This window comes from Sparus aurata, chromosome 1 (genome assembly GCF_900880675.1).
Source record: "Sparus aurata chromosome 1, fSpaAur1.1, whole genome shotgun sequence".
NCBI lineage: Eukaryota > Metazoa > Chordata > Actinopteri > Spariformes > Sparidae > Sparus > Sparus aurata.
In genome coordinates, this window is record NC_044187.1 from 25,072,331 (window position 1) to 25,100,087 (window position 27,757).

General features: G+C 40.6%; 1 protein-coding gene across 6 annotated transcripts in view; it reads left to right on the forward strand.

Moving 5' to 3' along the window:
- The window catches only part of prkcaa (protein kinase C, alpha, a), a 162,677-nt gene that overhangs the window by 61,488 nt on the left and 73,432 nt on the right, over nt 1–27,757 (forward strand). For all 6 annotated transcript variants that reach the window (XM_030436628.1, XM_030436646.1, XM_030436653.1 and 3 more), the window contains exons 4-5: nt 22,115–22,226; nt 24,420–24,548. In XM_030436628.1, the coding sequence (XP_030292488.1) occupies nt 22,115–22,226; nt 24,420–24,548 (241 nt within the window). The remainder of the gene's footprint in view (nt 1–22,114; nt 22,227–24,419; nt 24,549–27,757) is intronic.

The window sequence follows — 27,757 nt, forward strand, 5'->3', positions numbered from 1 at the left end:
CACATAGAAATCACACTGTGAGAAGTGCCCGACTGGATTATCACTATGGCTGGTAGCTCGGGCTGCAGGCTGCAGAAAGTGCACACGAGAGGAGACACGTCACACAGTGCGTTTACATGACACTCGAGAAAACCAAATTACTGGGTTAGTCTGACTATGATTGGATTTTAAAGATGCATGTATACACCTTAGTCTGACTAAAATCGGACTGGATTGGATTTCTCATTGTCGGATTAAAACACCAAGATTACTCGATTGATAGTCGCGTTACTCGTGCATGTATACGTTCTATCAGATTGGATTCAGATTTTGCGTTCTGCGCAGGCTCGAGATTTTTTTCCCGGGGCCGTGAGCTGAAAGTAGAAGGGCGGCGACGGCGGTGGCTTTCCTCCAAAATAACCGCAAGCAAGAGCGCTGTTGTATATCTAGTTTGTGTAATTATTAAGTACACCATATACGAAATGTACAAAGATGTAGCTTCGTCTTACTCTTTGTACGCCATCTTTCTCGAACGCCGAGGCAGAGTTTGTTGTTGCTGGTGACGTAAAGAGGTCAGCCGGAGGTGGCTTTATTACCACTAGTTGAAATGGGTACAGCGCCACCTAGCGTACCAGGGTATGACATGCTTCGGCCAATAATTCGATTTTCTCACCAGCATGTATGCTCGGACAATTGCAGTTGTCCGATTGAGTAGCAGAGTCGAACTTTGGCTGTAATCTGACTGAGCTGTGCATGTAAACGTACTGACAGATACTCATGTCATCCTACAGGGAAAACGAGAATGAATTCTATTCATATAGTATGTCTAATGACGCAATCTGGGCTTGTTGAGATGTGGGCCTTTTAAAGAGACAGGCACCAATGCATTCAGACACAGAGGGTGACTAGAGATGCTGCAGCAATACAGCGTGAGGAAAAATAATGTATTTTTGGAACATCAAAGCATTTTCAGATTTTCTGGTAGACACAAAATACCAGTATGAACCTGAAACTGAACATGATATGGGACCTTTAAAAAATGTGAGCTATCTGCTGACGAGGGGAATAGTTAAGAGAAGAAGTTCGAGGAGAGACCACACGGTTTCAAAAGTCCTTCTGATGATTATTGTAGATGCACTGAATGGGTGGTGATTTCGTTTGGGCTCAGGGTTTCTTCTCTTATTAGAACAAATTACTTAAATCTACGGTAAGTGATTATTGTTTTTGGGCAAGAAGGCAAATTGCGTCTATAACAATTTGGGGAATCACTAATTCCTGTGAAATCATCCTTCCAGAACAGGCCTTTTCCTCTGTGCAGAGATAAAATGCTGCTGGTAATAAATTTATAATGAAGTTGCTGGTACAGTTCCTCAAAATGTTGACCATGTTGAGTGTTTGTCTCATCTCAGACCCTGAAGGAATTGAGTCTCTTAAGGGGAATCGGGCTAACATAAACAAATGTGTGGGCTCACAGTGGCATTCTCCAAACGATCTTGATGATATGTGTAGGTAATATCATGCAAGCCACAATACAGAGTTACATTGACTTAAACGTTAAGCTTCTGTTGGTGGATGCTGACTCAGCCACAGGCAGATGAGAATAGATGTTGTATTGAGTTCCCATGCTCTGTGAGAGACAAAAATAAGAACTTGAGGAGTTATTAATCTGTCTGGGAAGTGTTTATAGAGTCGGGCTATGGATCTTAACAGGTCCCTCTTGAACTGTCTCCGCACGGATATTTATGCACCACAGACACTGCATAAATACGGTGTAAAAGTTGGGTAGTTGCTCTCGTGGATCTGCGTGCCGATTTATTGGTTGTTTTAACCTAAAACACTGCGCCTATTATTTCAGACAAAAAGAGCTTTAACTTTGCACATGACTCCTGGCAGAAGACACGTGGGAATCAAAGTAACCGAACTAGATTTGGTTGCTGTTGCTGTAAAGCAGGTTGAATGTGTGACTGTGTTCCCTGAGATACCGGAAGAAATCGATTTCTAATTACATTACTTCACAATGGTACTTTTATCCTCATGTGATTATGTGGCCACGGCTGCTGAGACACAGCTGATGTCAACAGGTAACAGATCGGTTCAAATACTCTCATGTGTTCTGTAGAAGGCACATTGCTATTAGCATTGTCTGGGCATATACAGTAAGTGCTGGTACACACTCCAGTAACATCAGGTATTAAGATCCAGCTTCATCAGGCCTCTTGGTGTCTCATCGGTGTATACAGTGAATGACTTAAGCTTACTCAACAGTAAGAGGGAGATGAGGGTAGCCACAGAGGAATCACTGTTAACTATCAGATAACTGTTAAAACCAGCCCATTCTCACTCGCAACACGTCAAATACAGCTGCCTGTTCTGCTGCCTTCCTCTTCTCAGTTTGATGGAGTAGTAACCCCTGGGTTTTACATCTTCTGTGTGACCAAGAGTCAAGATTGATTTGTTTTCAGTCATGTTATAGTACCTAAGTAAGTTAACAGATATAAATACTTATGTTACTGACTGAACATAAAAAACTCAAAGCATGACCTTTTACTTAACCTAACCAAGTAGTTTTTGTGACCAAACCAGAACCGTCTTCAACCCAATAGTAAATGTTATCTTAGTAAATTGCTGTAAAGCCAGAGATAAGTTAAAGCGTTTCTTTGCGTAGCAACTTCACGTCTGTTGAGGTTGAATTTTTATATTTCTCTGTTGTCACAACGCCCTGCTAATTATCTGGTTATGTTTACACACAAAGCCATTTGGTTAGGATTAGGAAACACCTTGGCTTGGCTTAAAATACCTGTTTTGGTCACAACAATCACGTGTGGAGATGGACAGACTTCCATTGAAAAATAGTCAATTTTCGTTGCCACAGAAACAGCTGGGGATATCCCCAGGTGTCCTTAAATATATCCACTAGCTCAAACCGTCGTTAACCATTTGGCAGCCTTGTTGGCTTGTTATGATGTCACCACCATCAGCTCCACTTCTCAATGTGAAAGGTGGCTTTATAGTGATGATATGAAAGTGATATGCCACGTTTGGTATACATGTCAACCCTAGACGTATCTTTGGTTTGTAGAAATGTTAACTACTAACATTGTATCCTGGAGACTGGGCTGACCGCTTCACAACGTTCATAACAGGCAAAACATCATCATAGGTAATCATATTTGGACCAGAATACAGTGCATACTCTGGACTCACAAAGAAAACTGTTACCTGACATTTATGAATCATTGTGTCATGTCCAAAGATAATGCTTGTCAATAAAATCACTGAGTGTCCTTTTCATCTCTTCCTAAATGATCTTTTTTCACACATTGATATCTGTACCATTGATATAAAGTAATTTACCCAGTAAGGCTGTTAATGGACCAGAAATTGCGCGCTCTCTGTGTCTGCTGTTTTCACAATATGGGACTGTTTTTTTTTTTTTAAAATGAAATCTCAGACTTTGAGATTGAAGCCTATTTTTGTTTTATCAACACATCTTCAGATGGGTTTTAGGTTCTAGTTCTGGACGATTCATGTTGGGCCAAAACGGCAGTTTTCTTTTTGATATCTTTTGTGCTGTTTTGACTGATGAAACATCTTTTGAAATGAATTGTTCCATAGATTAGAAGAAAAATAGACCCTTTTACAAAGTAAGCATTCATTTTTGTCACTTTTCTCTTCAGAGACGTGTCATTGTATCCACTGATCAGTGCTGACTTATAGTTGGACAGAGACTCCTCTGGGCTGCCTGCTGATGGTATTTATATGCTTTTGGATCCTAATGAACACTAACAGATCTTCAGTCTATTTGCTAATGGCCTGTGACGCGCCTGTCTGAAATGTGGTTTGATCAAGGCCATGCTGTGGGGAGACACTGGAGAAGGATGTAAGTGCTTACAAGTGTGTGTGTGTTGGATGTGGTAGAGGATAGAGATTGGGTGGGTGCACTGGGAGCTGCTGAATCACTTCCTGGTAAATTGTTTCCCATTGGAGAAAAAGCCTTAAATTACCATTGTTGCAGTGTTAAACCTTTGTGGCCTCGACTAAACTTGTAATGAGAAATGCTCCTGTGTTGTCTCATCTGCTTGACCATTTCATCAGCGAGGCAGTTACAGAAAAATGCACATGTACACACACATGCAGATAAACACACAAAAACAGACAGCAGTTACTGAAAGCAACTTATTAACATGATTTATGCTGTCTTTATTTATCTTTATGCATCTATCTTCATTGCTAAATTACTAAGACACTGTAAATTGCTACTATAAATACATAATGTCTCCTACTTACAGCCGTGCATGACTGACATGGATGGATTTATGAAAGGCATATGTTACACTAAGCCTCTAATGTACGTGGCAAGAAGCATGCAAACAGGATCCTGTCCGTCGTTTGAAATCAACGTTGTTATCACCAGTCCCACCGCCTGCCTCATCTACCACCTTTCATTTTCAGTCTTTAGAGAGATAACCTTTATCTGGACACTCTGGCTTTGACTGTCTACTAGCATAACTGGAAGCCTAGTCAGACGATCAAAGAGACGATGTCTGATCGCCTTTGCCAGACTTAAGTATACCGCAGCAAGTGTAGATCTGCAGTCCAAAACATCTTCAGAAACTATAAAAATATATATATAAAAAAATCTTGTTATCGCTGCTGAAATCTTTTATTTTCCTTTTTACAGATGAGTATGAGGCTAAGGTATCCTTGTGGCTGATGTATGAATAGTTTAAAGATCTAAAGATACGAACTGAACAGAACTGTCTTTCCACTGTGACCTTTCCACTGCGTAAAACTTTTGTGTTCAATGAAAGGATGGACTGTGGAGTTCATTGTCTGTGTGAGAGCCTTTTCTGAACCCTTCTCTGCTGGCCTTGCAACAGGGTCACAGGGAATCTTTGTAGAACTGACTGTTCACACTGACATTTGGGAGATGTCAGCCAAAAGCCAGAAGTAGAGTTTCTCTTTGAAATGCGTTGCCACCACAGTCTTCACCTTTCAACCAACATGGCCCACGTACTGGTTCTGGGCTGGCGCTAGTGCTGGTTTGGGGTTGGTTTCACCGGCAAACCTTTTCAGAACCGGTTTGCATTTCCAGGGGCATTAGAACCATCACAGAGTCAAATCATTCAGTCACTGTATATGTCTCCATATCCAATAAGATACTAGGAACAACTATTGTGGACTACATCAACTCTTTACAAGTGTGTTCACGGCTTTCAGTGCCTACATTTTGATGTTGACGTTGCTTTGATTTGGTGTCCATAATGAATATCATTTGTTTATTCTTCCATGGATTAGTCAGAACATGCCACACTTCCCTTGGTTTTTAAAAGTGGTGGTCATAAGCAGTTTCAGTTGGTCCTTGGTTAAGATAACCCTACCCCTCAGCCCCTGATGTACGCCGTTCTTTTTTCTAGACCAGCAAAATGTTGATGCCACTCTGGGACCAGTTTTCCTGCTTGAGAGCCAGTTCTTTGGCTGTGAAAACACAAAGAATTGGTTCCAGAGTGGGCACTAGTTTCGAACCAGCACCTGAACTGCCTTGGTCGAAAGGGGGTTGTGGATCTGTTTCCATCCATTTGAATACTGCACAGTGGGTTCAGAGGAAACAAGACCGGGACCGAGGCACACAATAACCTATTTGACAGTTTTATTGCAGTTTGAACAACAAGGCACAGCACAGTGCAGCACTGTTCTCCCCCTGATGTTTTCCTGCCTGAGGGAACTCTTTCATTGCAGTTATTGTAATGTAGAACTTAAAAAAGCAACTTCACAGCCACTGGGGATCATCCTACTGTTAGTCAAGAAATCTTTAACCACACTCAAGTAGTTAGGAAGGTTGATGGAATTTGTACATGGCAAATGTCAAGAAATCTCCACATCACAGATTAATAACTGTCTACTCCAGTACCTAGTACAGTACGGTACAGACTTCTTAAGGGTAAACAGTGTATTTGCTCAGTATTAAGGCAACCACAGCTGATCACAGTTCCTGCCACATGCACACACGCACGCACGCACGCACGCACACACACACACACACACACACACACACATTCCACCGATCCCACTGAGGTTTGCTTAAAGCAAGTATCTGGTAGCTGGTCTTGCTCCAAGTATTACAGATGACCAGCGCATGGGAGCGGTGGAACTGCTCTTGACCCTGAAACATCTTGATGTCAGAGTTCCTGCAGGACAAGAGTTTGTCCTCACCACTGGCTGCCAGCACGCTAAAAAAACCTATCCATCCCCACGACATGTCAGTCATGAGCCTTTTAACCATTTGTGTTTACGTTTTTGCATGTCCATCCCCCAAAAGCACACTATATGGTGCCACAATGGAATATATATTTTAACATGTGCTATAACTGTCCCGCATGTCAGTGCACACAGAAACACTTGAGATAGAAGCCTGAGAGGCTCTGAAGTCCAAACTCGACCTTGCATGTAACAATCATGCCTGAAGCTGAACCAGCAGGAGGTCTGAAGCTCAACCCCAGAAATAGAACGAAACAAGTTGCAGATAGGTCAGCCCACCTCTCTCCTTCTCCTTCTGTACCCAAAGAGACTTCTTTGTACTTGTGTTTGGTATTCACCACAGGTAAATAAGTAGGGGTTTACCTGCATTGCAACAAGCAAGGGCAAAATATTTACACAGCACTTTCTAAGCAAACAGCAGTTGGTTAGAAACTGGAAGGTTATCATTTGGCAGTAAGCTGTGCAGAAGCTGGATAGTTGCTGCCATTTATAGAAGCAGCCATGTGCCTAAAATATGTGAGGTAATTCAGTCCCATACTTTAGAATCTAAACCACTGTGAATTAAGTAAATTATCAACCTTTATTTGTGACCCAACGATTTACTGTATAAATGAGTTATGCTTTAACAAAATTTACCTTATCTAGTTTATTAGATGTGAGCTTGGATTCAGGCAATCGCCACTTGTTTGCAGCATGATTCGAAGAATACTGAAACACAATCTGACTGTTACTTGTTGGTTATTTATTAGTTCCTGAGGCCATTATATCTTTAGGTTAGTGAGAAATGAAATGTCAGTTTTGGGCATCACAGCATCTGAAATGAACATGTTCTTGAATGGTAAAAAAAAAAGTCAAAGCTTTTATTGCCAATTATGCGAGGAATGGGTCAATAAAAGCTTTTATCGCAGATTGCAAAAAAAATCACAATAAGTTGATTATGGTAAAAAAACAACATGAAGATGAGGTCGCCATAATTTATTAATCCTTTATTTGTTCAGTACTTTTTTCCCAACACAATGTAAGGTTGAATTAATTCCACTATGTTTCACTGCAATTTTGCATTTTATCTAAAGCTTTAAGAGTATTTTGATGATTATTGGGATAATTTAGTGAATCACAATTATTTTGTACAGGGTTATCATTACGTGAAATAATAATTTGTCCCATGCCTCTCTTATGCACACTTACTATAAATACATTTTCCTGCACAATTAAATTCTTCCAGTGCCTTTCACTGTTAATGCCATTTTACAATGAAGCACAAATATGACAATAAAAACATGAGAAACAATAAGATACATAATAAAAAAAATAGTAAAATACAAAGATACCCAGAAGATGTATATGATGTATAATGTACAATTTCTGCACATGAGCTGCTGTTTTAAACTCAGTAGATGTTTCCTGAAACAAATGTATTTTCCTTCAGTCACACCTGATTTTGACTTCTGTTTACAGGCAGAGGTGTGAGTTGGCCTTCTGTTTGTTCTTCACATTTTCTTTAGGTTAGCATTCACTGACTTTTTGCACCGGATCCTGATCTTTATTAAACATACATGTGATCTTTACCTCTTCCTCCATCCACCTTTGACACTTGGCACAGCTGTATATTTGCTGAATTCCTGAGTGTCTTCATACTTTGCTGTGCTAAATAACAAAGGCTTAAGAAGCCAAAGTCTCTATTCGTCCTGTCCACAATGAAATCCCCAAACACGGAAAATACACAAACACACACACAGCTGCAGACGCTAAATTGATTGCACGAACAAAAGCCACTTTTTATTTGGTTTTCTACAATCCATACCAGAGAGCTAAGACCACAGAGAGCAGAGTTGAACAGCCGAGCCACTGCCCCTGTCAGCTGGCTCATTACGGTGAAGAAAGACCCTGCCAAGACTTTGGCTATTAGATAACTTTTTGAAACACATCTTGTGAAGTTCTTTTAATTATTAAGCACCTGACAGATGGCCTGCGTCTGATAAGCCAATTTATCCTGGCTTTTGGCATTTGCAACATGACCAAACGAACCAGCAGGTCTGCCTTTTCTTTTCTTTTTTTTTTCTTTCAGATTTTCGTTTAACTTTTTTTTTTTTGCTACCTGTTTCCGTGCTAGAGAAAAGGCATGGGGGAGAGTACACAGTGTGGTCATCTACAAGTCGATGTGACAGCTGTGACAGACCCTCTTGTGCTCTCTTGACCTTGGATGTCACTCAGCAGCTTATGCGCCTGGCCATGCTTATGAATACATCTCTGCTGAGTCTGTGTGCGGCTCCTGTATTAGCTGAGAGCTCAGTCCGATCCAGCTGTGAAAAGGCAAGCACGAGAGTTTGTTCAAAAGATTCTAAGGTCAAGGAGTTGCAAACTGAGTTCAGTTTGTCTCATGATGTGTTGTTGTTTTTTTTTTTTATTGTTAATTTATATAAACCAATCCAATGAAACTGCAACAAGATTCAACAACTGTCAGAGCTTCACATTATTGTTAAGCTTTACTACCTCTTGTGTGAGCAGCATCCAAATGCAACGACTGACCATTACATATGTCCTTGCAGTTGACTGACGCATGAATTTTGACCACATCAGTTCAAAAAGTAGAAACGCACTTCAAGGAATTTCTTAAGTTGTATAAAAAACCCACTAAGTTTTGACTGGTTCTAAAAAAAAAATGTGAATACAATGGGAAACAAACACAGTGGGGTGAGGCAGCCTAAAAAAAAAATCTTTGAGGGATAAATGAACAGAGGACTTCACAGAGAACCAAACAATCCCCTAGAATTTCAATTAAAGACAGAAACAAATCAAAAATTCTGCACGATGGGTCCTAAAAATGTTATGACACACTTTTTGTCAGACCTTGTCTGTCTCATGCTGAATGTTTAATAAAGAAGCTCCTGAACCAGTGAGGAGTCACTCGACTGACTTTATTGTTATTATTATAAATCTTGTCCATAGAAATCACAGGAACAAGAACACCCAAGGGCCATGGTACCACTTTAACACCGCTGTGATAGATGATATTCATTTATACAGAGTCAGTCAAAAAGGCAACTTGCTCCTGACGACAGTTGAAAGTGTCAGCGATTATCTCCTGTGCTGCTAGCAGACAGATGTGTTAACAGATACCACACGGCAAGGAAAACCCCCTGTGAGCTGTGGTGGCAACCTGCCCTCCCTCTCAGCACTCAGCAGCTTAGTGAAAGGCCAAGAGGAATCAGGGTGGTGATTTATATGCTAAAAATAGTAACCCTGCCTAGCCTAACACCTCATGTCTGGATAAATGATAGTTCCATTTTGTTCTCCTCAAAGCTTCTCCTCACCTTAGTAACCACATCTCTTACTGCTACAGCTGCAGGCCAGGGATATTTACGCGAAAACAGCCAGCAGCAAAGTGTTTGTGTTTGTGCCTGTATATGCGTTTGGGAAGGGGGGATAAAATAATGGATAGCTGCTGCTGATTGAGTCTTTTCAGTCTTATTTTAGATGCCGCAGTCCTGTACGCATTTTGAGTGACTGGAATATGTGAGTGACACAGATTTTCTAATACATTAGGGTTTGGCGGGAGGAGGGAAAGGTGATTATGTGTGATGTAGAGTATAATTAAAAGTAGAAAGGCTGCAGTGTAACAGTGACAAATTTAGGTGACACAGTGACACAGACGGCCTTGGTGCGTTCAACACATTGTCAGTGTCATTAGTGCCGCGTGAAGGGGCTTTGACGAGGACTCGTCAAAATGAGTGGTTGCGCATAAATATTTCAAAGGGCAATATGTAGTTCAGGAGAAGAAATTCAAAGTCAAAATTTGGATATTTACAATATTAATGAGGTCATAATACAAACTCACACACAGGTGACGATACTGTTAATGAAATGTCAAAAAGCCTTATATGATTGTCAAAAATGTAACATTTAAACTAATGTTTTTTTTGCATTTTTAAAATGCATTTAATCGTAGACTACATGCAGTATTAGGGTAACAGGTACTTTTGAAACTCTTTCCCTACGCATAGAGTGAAAGTCTATCATGAAGCATGTGACTAACTTCTAAATGCCATTTATCCCTGTCAGTAAACATACAGCCCTTGCTTGTTTATGTGCTGTGCAAACTAAGACCTGCACCTATTGATTTAAGAGATTGTCAAACAGGCACCAGGGCACTTGTCAAACATTCCCCCCCTCTTTCCGGAGAAATGTTTCAGACTAAAAGAAAACCATCCTGGCGTCTGTGTGTATAGCAGTGCATAGTACACACACACACACACACACACACACACACACACACACACACACACACACACAGGCACAGGTTAATCACAACATAGGGTGACTCAAAAACCGGTACAGGGTGGAGCCTCCTGTCGACTCCTTTTCAAATGTCACCTCCCAGTGAGGAATGATGGGTAAAAGAAGGACGAGGGAGCGAATACAAGAAGGGAAAGAGACAACTGGTCCGATGCCTGATAATAAGGAAATCGCTGACCTTCAAACGTCAATGTAACAGCCTTTTTTTCTCAGTCATGAAGGGAACAGATGGGTCAAACAGATACGTGAATGAAGGGTATGACAGATGAAGTGCCGATCAGTGCATCTCATTTTACGCACACACACACACGCACGCACGCACGCACGCACGCACGCACGCACGCACGCACACACACACACACACACACACACTCTCTCTCTCTCTCTCTCTCTCTCTCTCTCTCTCTCTCTCTCTCTCTCTCTCTCTCTCTCTCTCTCTCTGGCTGCAAATGTCACACCAGGTGGATCTCTTTAGACTCTGTGGGAGACAGGTGGACTGTATTAGCCACCCAGCCTCTTTGATGATTGCGGCACTGAAGTTGTTTCATATTCTCCCATGCAATAAAATCAAGAAATAGAACCATCAGTGTTGGTTTGATTCTGAAAAGCTGCAATTCCACTCACTGAGTTTGAGGGAATTGAAATGTGTTAACCCGTCAGAGCAGGCTGCAGTCTTTGTGAGAATAACGTCACTTCAAAGACTGGGAAGCTGTCAGTCTTTCTCTCAGGGCTCTTCTATTAGCCGGTGCTAGTCAAACCACGTTGATTTGTGCTTCCAGTCATCAGTTTAGACGCCCGAATCGCCCCTGTGATGAACCGGAGTCTGTTCAAAGGGCGCCCTACCACCTCCTGCGGGTCACTGTGATGTCAAATGGACTTCATCACCAGTCAAGGATGAATGGCAGCTTCCTCTACCTCTTTGAGATCCATTAGTCATCCTGTTTAAATTTTTCAAAGCAGTTAGCATTACATGCCAAGCAAAATCATTCACAACTGCCTGGCTGCCAACAACCACCTGACCCCCGAATCAAAACCAAGTCAAGTCAGACTAGCAGTGCATAGTGAGAGAGAGAAATCTGGATGAGGGATTAGAAAAAACCTGATCTTCCCAGATAGATTTCCCATGCCTTGAGAAAGACAATTTCTTAGCTATGTATATGCATGACCACGTTTCTGATTTTCAGGTGTTTAGCATTCAAGTGCATGACAAAGACTTCAGACAGGGAAACGAAAGAAGAGACAGCAGAGCGGTAGGATGAAGGAAAAATAATTTCACGGAGCGTTACATGACCATATTCATAGCAGTTCCATGCAACTAACACAAAGTTGCCCTTATTGAAAGAACTTTGTTTCCACTAGCGAAGAGACAACCATTTGTATTTTGCAACTTCAAGAATAAATTCAGGGATGTCAAAGGAGACATGCTATTTCGGTTTTATTTATTTCCTTCATTGTAAAAAGTCTTGAAAGTAAAAAAAAACAAACAAACAAAAAATACGATCCATGTCTACACCAACAGGAGCTCCTATCTCACACACACCCTGTCAGTAGTCCCGCCTTTAATTCCGTGACTTTGTGACATCACAGTGTCACGCAGTTGCATCGAGATTACATTTACATTTAGCAGATTGTCAGAATTGTCCAAAGTGACTCTACCCCTGAGGCACAGCCTCCCTAGAGTAACTTTGTTTATTTCGAGCATATAATTCTACCAACTACCTTTCCTTTATGTTGCTGTGCACCACGGGACCAAACACACCTATATGCATTCTTAGTACCAGCAAAGTGTACCTACAGTTATGTACACTTCAGTTCACCTTGCCCTGTTAGGAGTTTCATTTATTAGCACAGCCCTGATATCAACTCTGCATTCTGAGATTAGATAGAGCTGAGGTTATTGTAATGATGTGATGCGTGGAGGGAGACGCAGAGAAGAGCTGACCATTTAGACCTGCACTTCACCTTCTGCAGCTCTGTGGTCAAAGCCTCAGTTGCTCTGATCAAGGGGTCATTTCAGTGAAGAGTCACATGTCTTCCCCTGTGGCTGCACCTCCAGAACATGCTCTGTCTGTCTGTAATCCACCATGTACCACACATCAAGAGAATATGCTGCTGGTTATCAAACATGAAACGCTCACCAGCTGAAAACAGATTGTGAATATTTTAACATATTCAATCATCCGGTGGGAGTTTGCAGGATTCAGTAAGTGTCCAAATCTCCTCAGTTAGCAGAGTGCACTATGCAAATTCAGTAATCATTTTTATTTTGTGTGCACGTTTGATCTTGTTCTGTCCTATATTTGTAATACAGCACCAGTGTCGAGGAGCTTCACAGCCCATGTGGCATGAGCATTTTCCCACCAGTTATACCTGTTGAGCATGTTAACCGTGTTACATTATACTAATCCATGTGCTGTTTGCAGGCACATGGTAACTGTTGTTGAAATCACCCTGAAAATAACTGAATTTGCATATTTGTGTAATGCTCGTAGTGACCCGTTTTAATATTAATGAGAATCTACACATTCATCTTCATCTTGTAATTGTCTAAAACTGTCCAGACTGTGGCTCTAATTGCATATATTTCATATGTATAAATGCATAATACAAACCAATGAATTTAGCCCACGCTAGTCTCTTCGCAGGCAGACCAGATGCAACACACACAGAGCATTAACTTAGTCAGGCTTAGAGGATTTTTTTTTCTCTAAAGTGAAATTGAGTTAACTGTAGCTGCAGCACCGAGCCATCTGTCCGCTTCCAGAGTGGTATTTATGTCATGATTATTTTTTAAGTAATTTCATTTTAATTGTAAAATTTAAAGTAATAAACGATTTCACTGAGTGCTTTAAATCTCTGGATGCCCTCTTGTGGTTTTGCATGTATTTTCATAAATATGTTTAAATATGTAAAGGTTTGCTTTGGGTAAAAGGTAAAGGTGCAGTTGCAGTATATGAAGTTTTTATATCAGTGTTTAAGATGCAATCCTGTTGAGTTATTTTTCACAGGACTTAGTATGACTTGTCCAACACAATGTAAAACTGATAGGATTTTTAAGTAAAACACATATTCTGTTAATAAGTGAGGTAAGATTTTCATTGTTTATCTCATTGTGGCTTAAACAGTCTGTATGCAGGATGCAGGGTGACCCTAGTCTTAAACATCATCCACCTCTGCCCTCCCCTGCTGCCTCTTCTGCTGGGAAACCCTGCTCAGCTTCAACCTGCCAAGCTGTCCATTAGCAGGGGCTGGTTGGCGTCCTGTTTGCTAATTAAACTGGATTGGAGAGCCTGGCTAATTAGCCAACATCACTGTGCCTGGCCCCCTGTGCTTCTGTTTTCATCAGTATCTCCTGGTTGCCTTCAGTCTTTTGATCAGGCTTCAGCCCTCTGTCTGTTTTTGATCCGTCGCTTCACATGTAAATCTGCCCTGGATTGACTGCCGGGGGAATGCTAAAACAAAATGTATGGATTAGTTCAGAGAAAATCAACTCTGAGGTTATTGAAAAATGAAATAGAAATCAGATTTTTAAAAATTAAAACAAAACATACCCGCACAGTTTGGAGTGCGTCTCCCCATAAGCATTCATCATTGATTATTTGAGCATCTGTTTTTCCAATAGAACGTCTGTGTTGGCTCTATCTCTGTCAAACTTATAGTAAGAATAATCTTTCAACAAAAATGATCTCATGACACTTTACAAACTGATGCATTAGAGCGTTTCTGTACCAAGATTGAGCTTCTTTTTAACTTTTTATGCAGATATTTATTTCAGTTAAAAACGCAAACAGTTTCTCTGGGAAACGACAATGAAGTGAATCCGAATCTGAAAGATGAACCACTTTTTGCTCGCAGCCAATCACCACAAGCGCTCTTCTATTTAATCTGAAGTTGGACTGGCCCACTAACGCACTAGATACAACCCATTACAGTCTGTGGTGAGGTTACATTGAACGTAGTGTATTGTATGATGGATGTGAATGCTTCCATTCGCACAATGGGCGTCAAATGATGTACTCTGTCCGTATCTGTTTCACTTTAAGGGCATCGGTACCGGTATTTGTACTGGTGTTGTGATTGACACCCAGCCCTCGTATTTGTAAGGAAGCAGCACGATGGAGGAATTATCTGAGATTTGTTCCCGGTCACACTAATCATCATCATTAGGAAAGTTTATTTCCATTTATCAAAGGGTCACATGTTTAGTCTGTGTTGTCATGCTCATGCTGATTAAAAGATAAAGCTATTTAGAGCTGTTTATTCCAGATGGCTTAACGCCTATTCTGTAAGTGCATAATGTCTGAAAGTTTCCTAGAAGCTCAATCCCTTTCTGAAACAGCTGGATACTCTGCATACTGATGCACTCGTGCCAGCACAAACCATGCAGACACAGCCTTTAACTGTCCAACGGATTTGGTGTCACGGACTTGCAACAAACAGTACACACTGGTCATAAGAAAACTCTAAACACGATGCGAGGACATGATCCTCCCTGTCAGTTCATTTGGCATTCGGGCCACCCCATTGGCTCTCATATTATCAGCCACCAAAAAGCCCCATTGCTTCATTCCTTGCTGCATCATCCAGTCAACATGTAACAACCCACAGCTTTTGTTTATCACCGTGGCCTCATTTGTTTTGAGCCTACTGATCAAGTTCATCATTGCTTTTGGCGCAACACTCTGCTTCCCCTGCTGTTCTGGATGGGCAGCGCCACCCAGTCTGTCTTGAATTTCCCATTAAGACCCAATTAGGCTGTAATAGGGGATAGAGAGTCACAGGGGTAAACCCTTCCATCCCACAGCCTGCAGAAAGGATGTTAATGGACAGCCAGTGTGCTCAGTGACATGGAGTCAGGTACACTCATTTACAGGTTTCATTTTCTGCACATTACAGCTTGCCCTGGTGAATCTTTAACTGCCACCTTCCCAATCAGTCAGAGCAGTCAGTTTAGTCTCTTAGGATTTACTTTGAACTGAATATCATTACAGTATCATCAATGTATATTGGGTTTTTTGCCATGCTAACAGCAATGACTGTAGCATAGCCCAAAAAGACAGGATATTCAATTCAGCATTCAGTTTATATTTTTGTCAAGTGTTCATGGCAAAGTGTGATAGATCCACACTTTGGCCCAGATTGAAATGTCTCAACAGCTGTCAGATGGATTATAAAGACATTTATTATTCCCAGAGGATGAATCCCACTGACATTTTGTGATCCCCTGACTTTTCGTCTAGAGTCACCATGAGGTTCATATTTGTTGAACTGGTTGATCGCTATCCATGTAATCTGGTACACACATTCACGTAGCAGTATACTTTGTATTTGGTGCTAATTTTCAAGGTTAGCATGCTAACGATTAAACAAAGTTGGTTTACATCTGCATGGTAGGATTGTCATTGTGAGTGGTCATGGTAATGTTAGCGCTTGACTCCAAACTCAAATGTGATTCATCCTGTTTAGTCCAAAATAAAACAGATTAAAATCAAAACATCAGTCAGTGATAGAAATAACTGTAGACTCATCACAAAGCTCATCCTCATGCTTACTTTCATGGACCAATCTTTGAACCCATCAGCTGTCGTTTGGTGATGATTTAGCCTCTGGGGGCAACGACCAATGTTTTGAGGCTCCTGGGGTAGTCAGCAGATATCAAGATAATGGATAATGGATACCTGAGCCAAGACTTCCTCTTCCATGCACTGGTCATTGTTCTCAGTCTGATTTGCAACTTGAGATGCAAAATTGGCTAGGGACGACATTTTGCCTAATTTTTATGAACAGATATGCAGATAAATTAAAAGAAAAGAAGAGAAGCTGTTACAGTACAGTGCTAAATCATCTTTAGCCAATGGGTTCTGATATTGCATTTGGGCAAATGTGATCCACCTCTTTCACTCTCTGCGTCATCTTGTTCACCTGCACAAGTGATTAGTTAAGGACTACAAGTAGTAACACTCGCAAGAAGTGGTAACACTCGCAATACCAAAATCTTAGTATAGTTTGCAGATATTATGGGGATTACTGACAGAGATACTAACATTCAGTCAATTCAAGTGGCCAAGTGTCAGTTGTCATGGTCTGTAGCAGCGGCTGACTTCTGGCGGACACACTCCTGCCAAGCGTCTCTCAAAGGTCAAGGTCATGTCACCCTGGTTGGCCTGTCATTCTTTTTGTTGTGAGGATTTACCATTTATCTGAGGACATTTAAGTCATGTTCTACCCATCCAAAGCTGATGTGACAGGTAAAAAAAACCAAAAAAACAAGATCCATCTGCAACTGAATGTGGCTCTTAGTCACCGTCACTCATTCATGAAGTAGACGGAGGGAACAAAGCAAAGGAGGGGGGCAAACAAGAGGATAATCCTTCAGGATCAGCTGTGTGTGGGTGGACATGAGTAAGTGCAGCTGGCTCAGCCTCTCTCTCCCTCTCCCTACTGTCTGTCTGCCTCCCTCTTTCTCGTCAATCCTCAGCTAACACACTGACTGCTGGCCTGTGCACAGCGTGGTCGGGGCCGCTAATTAGACAATATGCACTGTATAAGCAGTATGATTCAGGCATTTATTCTGCACAGGGGTTACCTCGTTGCTACCGGCTGGGGAGTTTTTCAGACATGTTGTCAAAGCTGCATCCTACATAAATGATTTGTTTATCACCCCGATATAATGAATTCAAGTCAGCTCTGATATTCCACACCTGATTATTTTGGATACGGTTCATCTTGCCGCAGATTGCCTGAGCTGTGAGGTGTTACTTCTGCATCTACAGTGTGTTTACACTGTCATTTGTGATGGGGGAGTTTGAAGTCACTCAAGATGATGGACACGTCTGATAAGCTGACCATCAGTCTCAAACGGCTCATGTCAGTAGACTTTGGTTTGGCAGTAAGAAATATGCTGAACACGTTGTTGTGAGATTCTCAGGAACCTCTCGTCCAAAAAAGAGGAGCAGAAAGTGTCTGCGGAGTTTGTTAGGTATTTATATTTAAGAACAGCACGTTTCTTTAAGTCTCCCTATTCAGTTTTATACATTTCAAACATATTATAATGTAGTTATGTTCAGCTATAAACACATTATGATTTCCTTGCATGGTTTGTCTTTGTATTTAGACAGTTTACCTTAAATTCTGTAGGTTTTAAAAGCTATTACAAAATCTATTCTTATGATAATATGAATAGATTGTCATAAGAAATAATGAGTGATTCATCACAATTTATCAACAGCCCACGCCTTGAATATTATGGTCATTTAGTCATTAAAAAAAAGACTAATTGACCATAATCGATATTTAAGGGGAGGGTTGTTGATGAATTGTGATGATTCAGTGATTCAGAATATATTACTTTGCATTGGTATTATGTAGTTAGATTTGTGTAAGGCAGCTGAAATGTAATCACAACAGATCATGTTGATGGTTGTACAGCTCCTAGCATTTCTCTTGTCCTTTAAGGTGTAAAGCCTCTGCAGACTGACAAATGGCAGATTCAGAGCATGATCTGAGGATCTCGAATGAGCCTGCTCTGTGAGTGCAGAGGCTAGTGTCAAACTGAGTGAAATGGCAGCATTGATTACTGCGGCTCCTCACCATGTGATACTGTGCCAGCTCTCACTGAGATAGATGATGTACTGCTCCACATACAGGTGATTTATTTCTCCTGGGTCAAGCTCTTTTCGTTCATTCCTCCTCTGACACTGTATTTCTCATCAAACACTAGAAAATAGGAAATATATCTTCAGCACTACAGCTGCTTCTTTCTTCAATCAGAATAAGTCTATCTCTTTCCGGGCGGAATGAGGCTGATCTCTTCACAGAGAATACCAATACAGGTGTTCCCTCAAATAGATGCAGTAGAGGGAAGAAAAAAAGAAAAAGAACCGGACTAGCCTGGATAATGTTCTCAAGTCAAATCCACTTAAACAGATGCCGACTCTGAAAGAGATTTACAGTACAGCACGATTTTAGAATGAGCAGGAAAGCACTTTGAAGGGGCGCTCGGAAAAGTGGCAATCCTCCAGTTCTCATTCCGGCAGAGAGTGCCTCATGAAGCTGCAGGCTGAGAGCAGGAAATGAATGAATGAATGAATGAATGTGACAAGGACCCAACACTGTGTAACATCAGTGCTGTTGCTGTTGTAATAACTGTTCTGCACTATACCACTTACCTTCAAATAGTATCCAGTTACCGCAACAATTGACTTGAGACATGATGACTCGAATTACTTGTCTGTGTTAATTTTATGTTCAAAATTTGGTTTAGTTTTTGCTGTCAGTATTCATTTATTCAGTGTATGTAAGAACAAAACAGGGAGCTAACTGCTTCTGCTTGTTCACCAGATCACGTCTGAAAACTTTACTTTACACCCACAGATATTGACTCAAGGTAGAGTCTGCACCCAGCGCTGTTTGCGTAGTTTGATAGCATATTTTATTGAACTGCAAGTGTTCTGCAGATTCAGACAGAGAGCTGAGTGAAATGGCTCTTGGATAATATACATTGACATTTTGGAGCAGAATTAGACCATCTGCCCAAAATGCTGATCAGGCAAATTGCTCTAGTGCCACAATGTGTTATCCTTAGTTAAACCCCTTGAACATCCCTCAACGGGTTAATTTATCTCTGAAGCATTTTCTGTCAGCTGATCTGTTTTTGCTTTATCGTCCTCCGTCTCTGCTTGTTTTGACTTAATGTAAATATGACTCATCATGCTAAATGCTCCCTTACTTGAGTATCCAAATGATCCAAAAGTATAAAGATTGCCGGCCCAGCTAGTGGTAAAGAGCACATGGTAAAAAAAAAATGTTGTTGCATTTATTTGAACAGGGAGCTGCCCCCGCAGGGCCTGTGTTCAGGAATTACAAATGTAAACAAAGCACACAGGCTGGGTTGTACCAGTGCTAGTGCAAGTCCAGTATGCACAAGGTGATATGGCCGTGTTGGTGTTGTCCCTACAACTTCGTCATTAAGGTGGCTTCAGGAACATGATTGCAACTGACCCAGTACGTTTTTTGGTAATAGACACTTTGAAAAGGTTTGTTTTAACTAAATCCATCTATTTTGTTGTCTTTATGTTGACTAAACTCAACAAAACAGTGTCAGAAAACTGGAAAGAAAGGGAAACTAATAAGTGAACAGTAGAACAATATGTTAAATCAGGATACAAATCTCTGTTTCCTGGATTAGAGTTGACCTATGATGCTCAAAATCTGGACTTTGGCTCTATCTTGTAACTAGAATGATGGTCCTGGAACAACATCACGATGATGTTCTAAGAAACAACACCAACATGGTGATATCAGATCAGACCAATGTCATGTAACTGTGAATATCAGACAGTTTTTAAATATTGTATTCATTTTGATTATGTTGTGTTAAGAGCATACTCTATATAAACTCTTGCTCTTGAACAGTATAATGTAAAGGATAATATCGATACATATGTGGTAATCATGGTAACAGCCTGCATTAATAAAACTCCTTCTTTTCAAAGTATATAAGTAAGTTGTTTTAATTCTGAGTTTAGATGATGGCAGCTAAAAATAAATGTATTTTTTAATATATAATGCTAAAGGAAATCAGATATTAAAAGACACTTTATATTAAAACGTATAAACTTTGAATCAGTGCACTTGATTAACTATATAATAGGATTAATTTGATATGGTGTAATGTAATCATGCAGCTTGACTGGGATTTTGGTCCCAGTTTGAATCTGCTGTGTGAGTAACTCTTTTAGACAGGCACAGCTGGGCAGGAAAGAGGTTCCAGCCTGTTTTACGTCCCATAAAGTTCTACCCTCGAGCGCTGTTAAAGCAGAATTAACACACTGGAGGGACGGGTGATAAAATATTAGCTGTCCTCGTCAACAGTCAGCCTTTCGTTTTTGAGAGGCAGTTCATCTTGGTACGGCCTGCGGATCCAACCAGCAAATGAATCTCCTCTATCAGGACATCCTCTTGATAAGACACACAGATCGCATCAGCAAGATACACCTCAGTACACAAATGTGCTCTTAGTAAAGACCATAAACTCAGTGTTGAGTAGCTACAACATAAAATATGTTGCTGCAGGATATGACCAATAAAAAAAAAGAGGTGGTGTTGGACTTGCATGGAGGAAATAAGGCGATCATAGCTGACAAGAAGTGAAAGATCTTTACAAAGACATGATTCAGCCTCCTGCAGCTCCTTTAACACACACTCATTTACAGTGGTTTGCTCTGCAATAAACCCTAATGTTTTTTCACACTTTGACTAATATGATACTTATGTAGAGAGCCTGCAGCAATGAACTACGATAATATGGAGGCCAATGATGAATGAAAAGCTAAGATGGCTTTGATGACTATTTACACACATGTACACAAACCATTTACTGAATGGCAACATTAGCCGAACAATGCACACATTCTCATATAAGGTTTATGACTCTTATGTAGGAATGAAAACCAAGAAGCAGCTTCTCTTACAGTGTACGTGGTAACAACATGGAGAAGGTCTGGCAGTACTGAACTGTATTGAGGGACTGAGGATTGTATGGTAGCTCCAGGTGGGAAGTGAACTGCTTTTGCTGCTTTAGTGCACTTGGATTTAATTTTATGAGAACAAACAACCCAATTCTCGTTCCCTGATGCGGTCAAGGAAGATGGAAAGACAAACCCAGAAATGACGGTTTAATGAAAGGCTGCCACGGGTTGATTGGCTGCCACTTGGAGTTCTATAAGGGCAGAAAATATGTGGTGATTGCAGTCAGGTTGGCAATCAGCGATGAATTGTCTGACACACAATGGCGCCCTGTGATGAAATAGGTTGATTTTTTTCTAGTATTCTTTCAATGTAGTGTCAGAGGATAGAGCTGTAGTTGGCTGAAGCAGTTTTTCCGCAAGCATATTTTAAGATGTTGGCAATATGGCAAATCCTCTTCTAACATGAAGTATTTTAACACAGAAAAAAACAATTGATTGTTTTTTTAATGAACAGGTCAGGTTGGTTGAGCCCCCTTCATTTTCAGTCCACACAGTACGACGTGTCGCTGTGATGCTCTATTTGCAGCAGACACAGTGATTAAAAAAAGGCACTGACCTTGGGAAATCGACTGATGGTTCTGCTTCGATTGTGGGAGAGTCTGATGTTACCTACACAGTCAACTACGCCTGACAAAGCTGAAATTTGGTCGGATTCTAAGATGGGTCGTGCAGCGGGCCACGAGTGACCTCAGATCCTACAGTCAATACCCAGCCTACCTGCAGAACCCAGGCACCAACTAAGACAAAAGATTGTAGAATAGTTAATCCTTAGTAGACTTCTTTAGCAAGTTTGCTTTTTGGGTGGTGTTTATCACCATCTGCTTTAGCACTACAACTTTTTGTACACAAATATGGTAAAAGTATAATCAAAAATGATGTGAAGTTTTTAAAATAAAAATGGTAACCTTTGCCTTCTAGTGTCCAGTTTGTAAATAACACTGGAGAGCATGTGTTCTTGAAGCTTTAAATAAGTTATAATTGGTTTGCCTTTTCAGTCATTTCATTATTTTCGGCTTCTTTATGGGTCTTTGTTTCTCTTTCTGTTTTTCCAGGACCCCAGAACGAAGCACAAGTTTAAGATCCACACCTATGGGAGCCCCACCTTCTGTGACCACTGTGGCTCTCTGCTGTATGGCCTCATCCACCAGGGCATGAAGTGTGACTGTGAGTTAAATTCCTGCAACTTCTCCCTCAGTAGTTAGGGGTTTTGAATAGGAACATTTTATCGTGACGTCTGTACAGTGATATTGACAATGAGTACTTCCTGAGTAGTGTAAAGTAACCATTTACATTCTAAATTCTGTGTGTCAAGGTGAAGGTAGTGGCTCAAACAGTAATAGAAGAGAACTAATCCCACACTGTTCTGTTGTGCGGGTCAATGAGTGTGGCATACATAAGAAAATAATTTTGCTGTAAGTGGATCCGCACACATTATGTTCTGTTTCAGAGCCACTCTATCAAAAACAGCCCATTGTTCCTCTTCACTGAGGATCAGAGGCCTCCGAAATTTTCCTCCCCCTTGACTTTCACTCATTAAAATCTCACATCGTCTATTTTGAGTGTGCAGCTATGTTCGGTGCACCCTGAATAGGCCTGCTATGAAAGCTATACCACGTCTTTATTAATATCCCTCCCTCGCTCTCCTTCCCTTTAATCTTGTGTTAGTGGATTAGCCTCAGTGCTTTAATGACCTCATAAATACACCATCCTCCACCTGCTACGGACCCCCAGTTATGTGTAATGATCGCTCCGGGGTGTACATAAATAGAGACGTGGATTATTTTGACAGATCAATTCCAGCCCTAATCACACCACAATAAGCTCACACTGTAGTATTTTTTAAGCACTGGAGAGGACAGGTACAGTGAGGCGAAACAAAATAGTGATTTTTAACATTACTTCTCACCTACTGACCTGGTGGCATAATGATGTAACCGTCTGTAACTGTTCCCAATCCATGACATTTTGGTTCAGCTGGCTGACACACAAGCTGAGAATGCATCACATCACAGTGCTGAATCTGGGTCATAACCTTATTATCATGTCACACAGCTTTCAGAAAAAACAATCCTTTAATAATGTGCCAAACATGTATGATTCATGGACTGAAATTGAAATATGTCCTTATATAGATAAAGTAAAACTGGCAGCTTACTGGATCTGAAAATTAAACCATACGAGGCTAAACGTATTGGTTTTATGAATATTTTATTCACATGATGACTTATTATTGTTGCTATAGGTCATAGCTACTTTATGATCTATATTGAAATATATGTCAGAAAATGCATAGATACTTGAATACCTATATAACCAACAGATAAATAAATCCAGGTCAATGGCATCGTTATCAGTAACGCTGCACAATATATTGTTTCAACATTGACACCTTAATGACCACATGTGGCAGGACGTGCACGGTCAAATTAACTCAGACACATCCGGCTACAACTGCTGCTTGATACAAGAAGAAGATCTGCATGGTTCTCATTTTGACTCTCATCAGGACTAATCAACGGTACAAGAGACATCTGTGCAATATTACGCAATACAGTCCGATTTAAGGGTTCTTGGACACGTGGGAGTTTGTTGCTTGTGCGTGACATGCAGGCTCTGCATGAACAGCAAACCTCAATCAGCAGGCCCTGCTTCAGGTGTTTACTTAAAATCACTCTCAGCCCCGTCATTCTAGAATGATGAGTTGTTTCCAAATAGAGCTATCCAAGTTATTTCTGTATTTCCTTTTCCTTTTTTTTTTAAATTATTATTATTTTTTTTTTACAATACCTGCATATATCGCAAAAAAAACCCCCAAATATCACAATGTCAGTTTTTTCATGCAGCTCTCGTTACCAGGAACATGAAAACAGTGTGTTCTATCAAAGCACTGAACAATTCAGTTTGGTTTGATTTGGATCAATTCAGGGCTGCATGATATTTAAAAAAAAGAGATAGAATAAGTTTGCTATTATTTGACAGATATTGCAACTGCAATATGATGCAGAATTAGTGTAAATGAACATTTTTGCATAATTGTTTTCATTTTCTCTAAAAAAAAAAAAAAAAATTAAAGTCATGATGTTGTGACATTCGATGTTTTCTTACATCTAGAGAACAGGATCTGTCTCTGCAACCCTACAGTACTTCATTGTACTCCTGTTTTGTCAATCATTTTATATTTCATAAAAAAATTGCCGCCTCTGTGGTTTGGATGATACACTTGGCCATGTTGTGATATTGCTTATATTTTTATTTATTATGTACTCCTAACAAAAAACAGCATAAAGCTAATCTTTATCTACATATATAAGAATTGTCCTGATGTCTTTGATCTCCTCTCTCTCTTTGTCCCTGCAGCCTGCGACATGAACGTCCATAATCAGTGTGTTATGAATGTGCCCAGCCTGTGTGGAACCGATTACACTGAGAGGAGGGGGCGTCTCTACCTGAAGTGTGAGGTCAGCGGGGAGAAGCTGCAGGTCACAGGTAGGCCTCCTGCTCACCCCTCTCTCCACTAGCTCACGCTGTATCGAATGGGCTTAAAAAGGCAACATATGTGTGTGTTAATGTTGTGTGTGTATGTCACTGCAGTTGAGCCGAGCGTTCCGTGTTAGCAGAGGCCGTTGTTCTGTTTATCGATTGTGAACCCAGATCATTTTCGACACTTTGCCCTTTTTTGTTGATAAACCAAGACTGTCTGATTTCACACGTCGCCATTAACCCTGAGCTGAACCTGTTCATGCCGCCTTATCTCTGTCCACTTGTGACGCAGGGATTCCAACTGCTAACTGCTCGGCCGGCCTTGTGACTATCAGCTATCAGTATGCTGCAAAGGCTACTCCCTTTCGGCGCACGGATCGATAGAGCCTCTCCTGTAAGGAACGATTCGCAGTTACGACACACTTGGAAGGCAATCCCAATCCAAATATATTGTAGTCCTGCAGTGGTGTGTGGTCTGCTGCGTGGGCCTCGTGTTGTTACTCTTTTTAACAGTCACGACTTGCTCTGTGTTGGCTGCAGTTCCTGATGCAACTGAATTGTCTCTGCAAAGCAAATTGATCGCTTGAATTCAATGATATTAATTTGTGTCTCATCTCAGTGGCACAAAGGCAGGATGTGAGTGAGTTCGTGGCTTTGCAATCCTCTGTGTGAGCATTATTCATTAGAAGGCTATTCTATGGGATCCTATCACTGGCTCTTCCACCCATTTTAATTACTGATGGCTGCGTTTTCAAAGGAACACCTGGTCTTTGCTCAAAAAAGGGGTTTAATGAGATACTATTAATAGCTTTTACTTAATGGAATGTAATGAATAGTGATGTCCAGAGACTTTTCACTTCCTTCACAAATCTTCTTGCAGACATTTGTTAATATTGTCTGAGCAGCACAAAAAAAGAGTAAGGCCATCTAAAGAGGATGCATGTCATATCAAATGTTAAGGGTGAAGATTCATGTCTCTGTGAATCTACTCCATTGTCAGTCTCTATACAACAGGATGCTTTAGCGGTGAATCGTACAACTAAAGCCACAAGCATTCTGGGTATATATAATTTGTCCCACTATCTGCTCTAACCAAACTTAGCGGCTCATTAACGTTTTCATGTATTTATTAAGTATTCACTACACGTTCATCTTTTGCATGCTTTCCAAATACAAATGATGCATGAGTCCAATCACCGATTATTTGGCAATTCATAATTGTGACTTAGCAGACAGTGTTCAATAATCCTCTCAGAGCAATTATTGACCAAGCAGCTGCTGCGGTTAAGCTGCGTTAGTTTCATATTGTGAAGTTGCGAGTTGCTGAGTAAAAGTAGCACAAAAAAGAACAGAGTGTATTTATTGGCTTTGAGTGCGGAGTTGTCAGTTTTCAATACACAGTGAGGGGTTCAACATGGCTGTTGCAGGTTGCAGGCAACCGTCTTTGCCAGGCCCATATCTAAATGAAAGGGGACAGAGCCATAACCTCACTTTCGATTGGATTTTGAGGGAAATGGGTGGGACATATGTCCCCTGTGATACTGATTGTTCTATTTAAAATACTGTTTGTATCTTTTCCTATAAGGTGTCTTAAGTAGCCCTGTTACTAATTTTGGCTGGCTTTTTACAGCTCTGTGTGCAGAAATACCAATAGATCAAAACTGAAAAAAACTACATAGGATTAGTTAATAGGGATTTTTAGATTTTAGATTTTGATATAAAAAAGACTTTAATATAAAAAGACTTGTTCTCTGCACGTTGGCCAAGGCGTCTGCATTGCGTCCTCACATCAGTTATGAAGGAGAAACAGCAGTACAACAGTGTGTTTTTCTACAGGAGCCCATTCCGCCTTGTATTTGGAGGCATGCTGTAAATCCCCCGGCTGTAATGCTAGCTCATTAGCACATCTGCTAGAACAATAGTGACTGCGAGGAGCTGACAGCAGGCGCACACAATCATTCAATTAGCTGGCGTTTAACAGAGGTCAGTGCATCATGAGACCCTGGCACTGAACCCCACCGAATTATTCACTTATCAAATTATTACTAGAGGGAAGAGGGTAAATGGTGGCAGGGAAGTGGTGCAACGCTCCAACTGCCTAACACAACCCAAACATTAGGAAACAATTGTCTTGTCTTTTTATTAACTCAAGCACTTAAGTAAACTGAAATAATGGAAGAGATGGAAACTTGTAGATACATAAAGCACTGATGATCATTTTATGATGACTAATCTCAAGCATGATCTCACGTAAGATTTTCCGGAGAATGTGTTTCTTTTAGTTCCTGTAAATCCTATCTAGCTCTTCAAATATTTAATTGAAATTAAGCCTTTAAAAATGTGTTTATGGCCAAGTGTTGAAATACCTAAACAGTGACAACGGTTTAAACACAGTCAGGCACACTTAAAAGCATTTTGAGTTTGTCAGTGGCCAAAATATTTATTTAATATTATGGGCTGAGACCTTTTATTTCCCCTTCTCCATCTGGTGTCTCCTCATGACATGCATTCTGCTCTCACAAGCCAGTCTTCTGCTTCATTGCATTGACTGTTTGTGCAATAAATGCAGTTTATACTGTTATTATGGTTCCCTTCTCCAATGTTATGTTATAGAATTGATTTCAAAAGAAAAAAAAAAAAATTCAAGTTTAAATCTACACTTGAATGAACACTGACCCTTTGCACTGCCACAGACTGCTCTCAACTTGTGATAATAATGTTAAGTATGTGTTGAAATATATGCACATATCACATTTTAATGTGCATAAGCATACATGAATGTGTATGTGTGTACACCAGGGATGGTAAACCATTATCACCTGCAGTAGTGTTTGGTTTGTGTGAGAACCTGCGACTCTGGGATACACACTGTAGTATTTAATTCCTGCTGTGGACAAAGCATGCATGTTATCATTTGCATGTGTTCTTTTTTTTTTTTGCTTGTGTGTAGGTGTGTGTATGGAATTGCTGTATCAGCCCGCAGCCCACTCAGGCCAGATTGTATCACAGATTACATTAGCTGCTGTAGACGCCTTGCAGGCAGCCTGTCACACCAAATTGTGTTGCAGTAGATTGTGAAGAGTTTAGCAGCTAAAAGGTGCAGTGGATGCATCATTTTCAGAGTGTGGTCCTTTTATTAGGATGTATATGCACAAGGCTGCATATTTTTGCATGTATTTTGTCTACAAATAGTGTGTGGACACTGGAGCTAAACT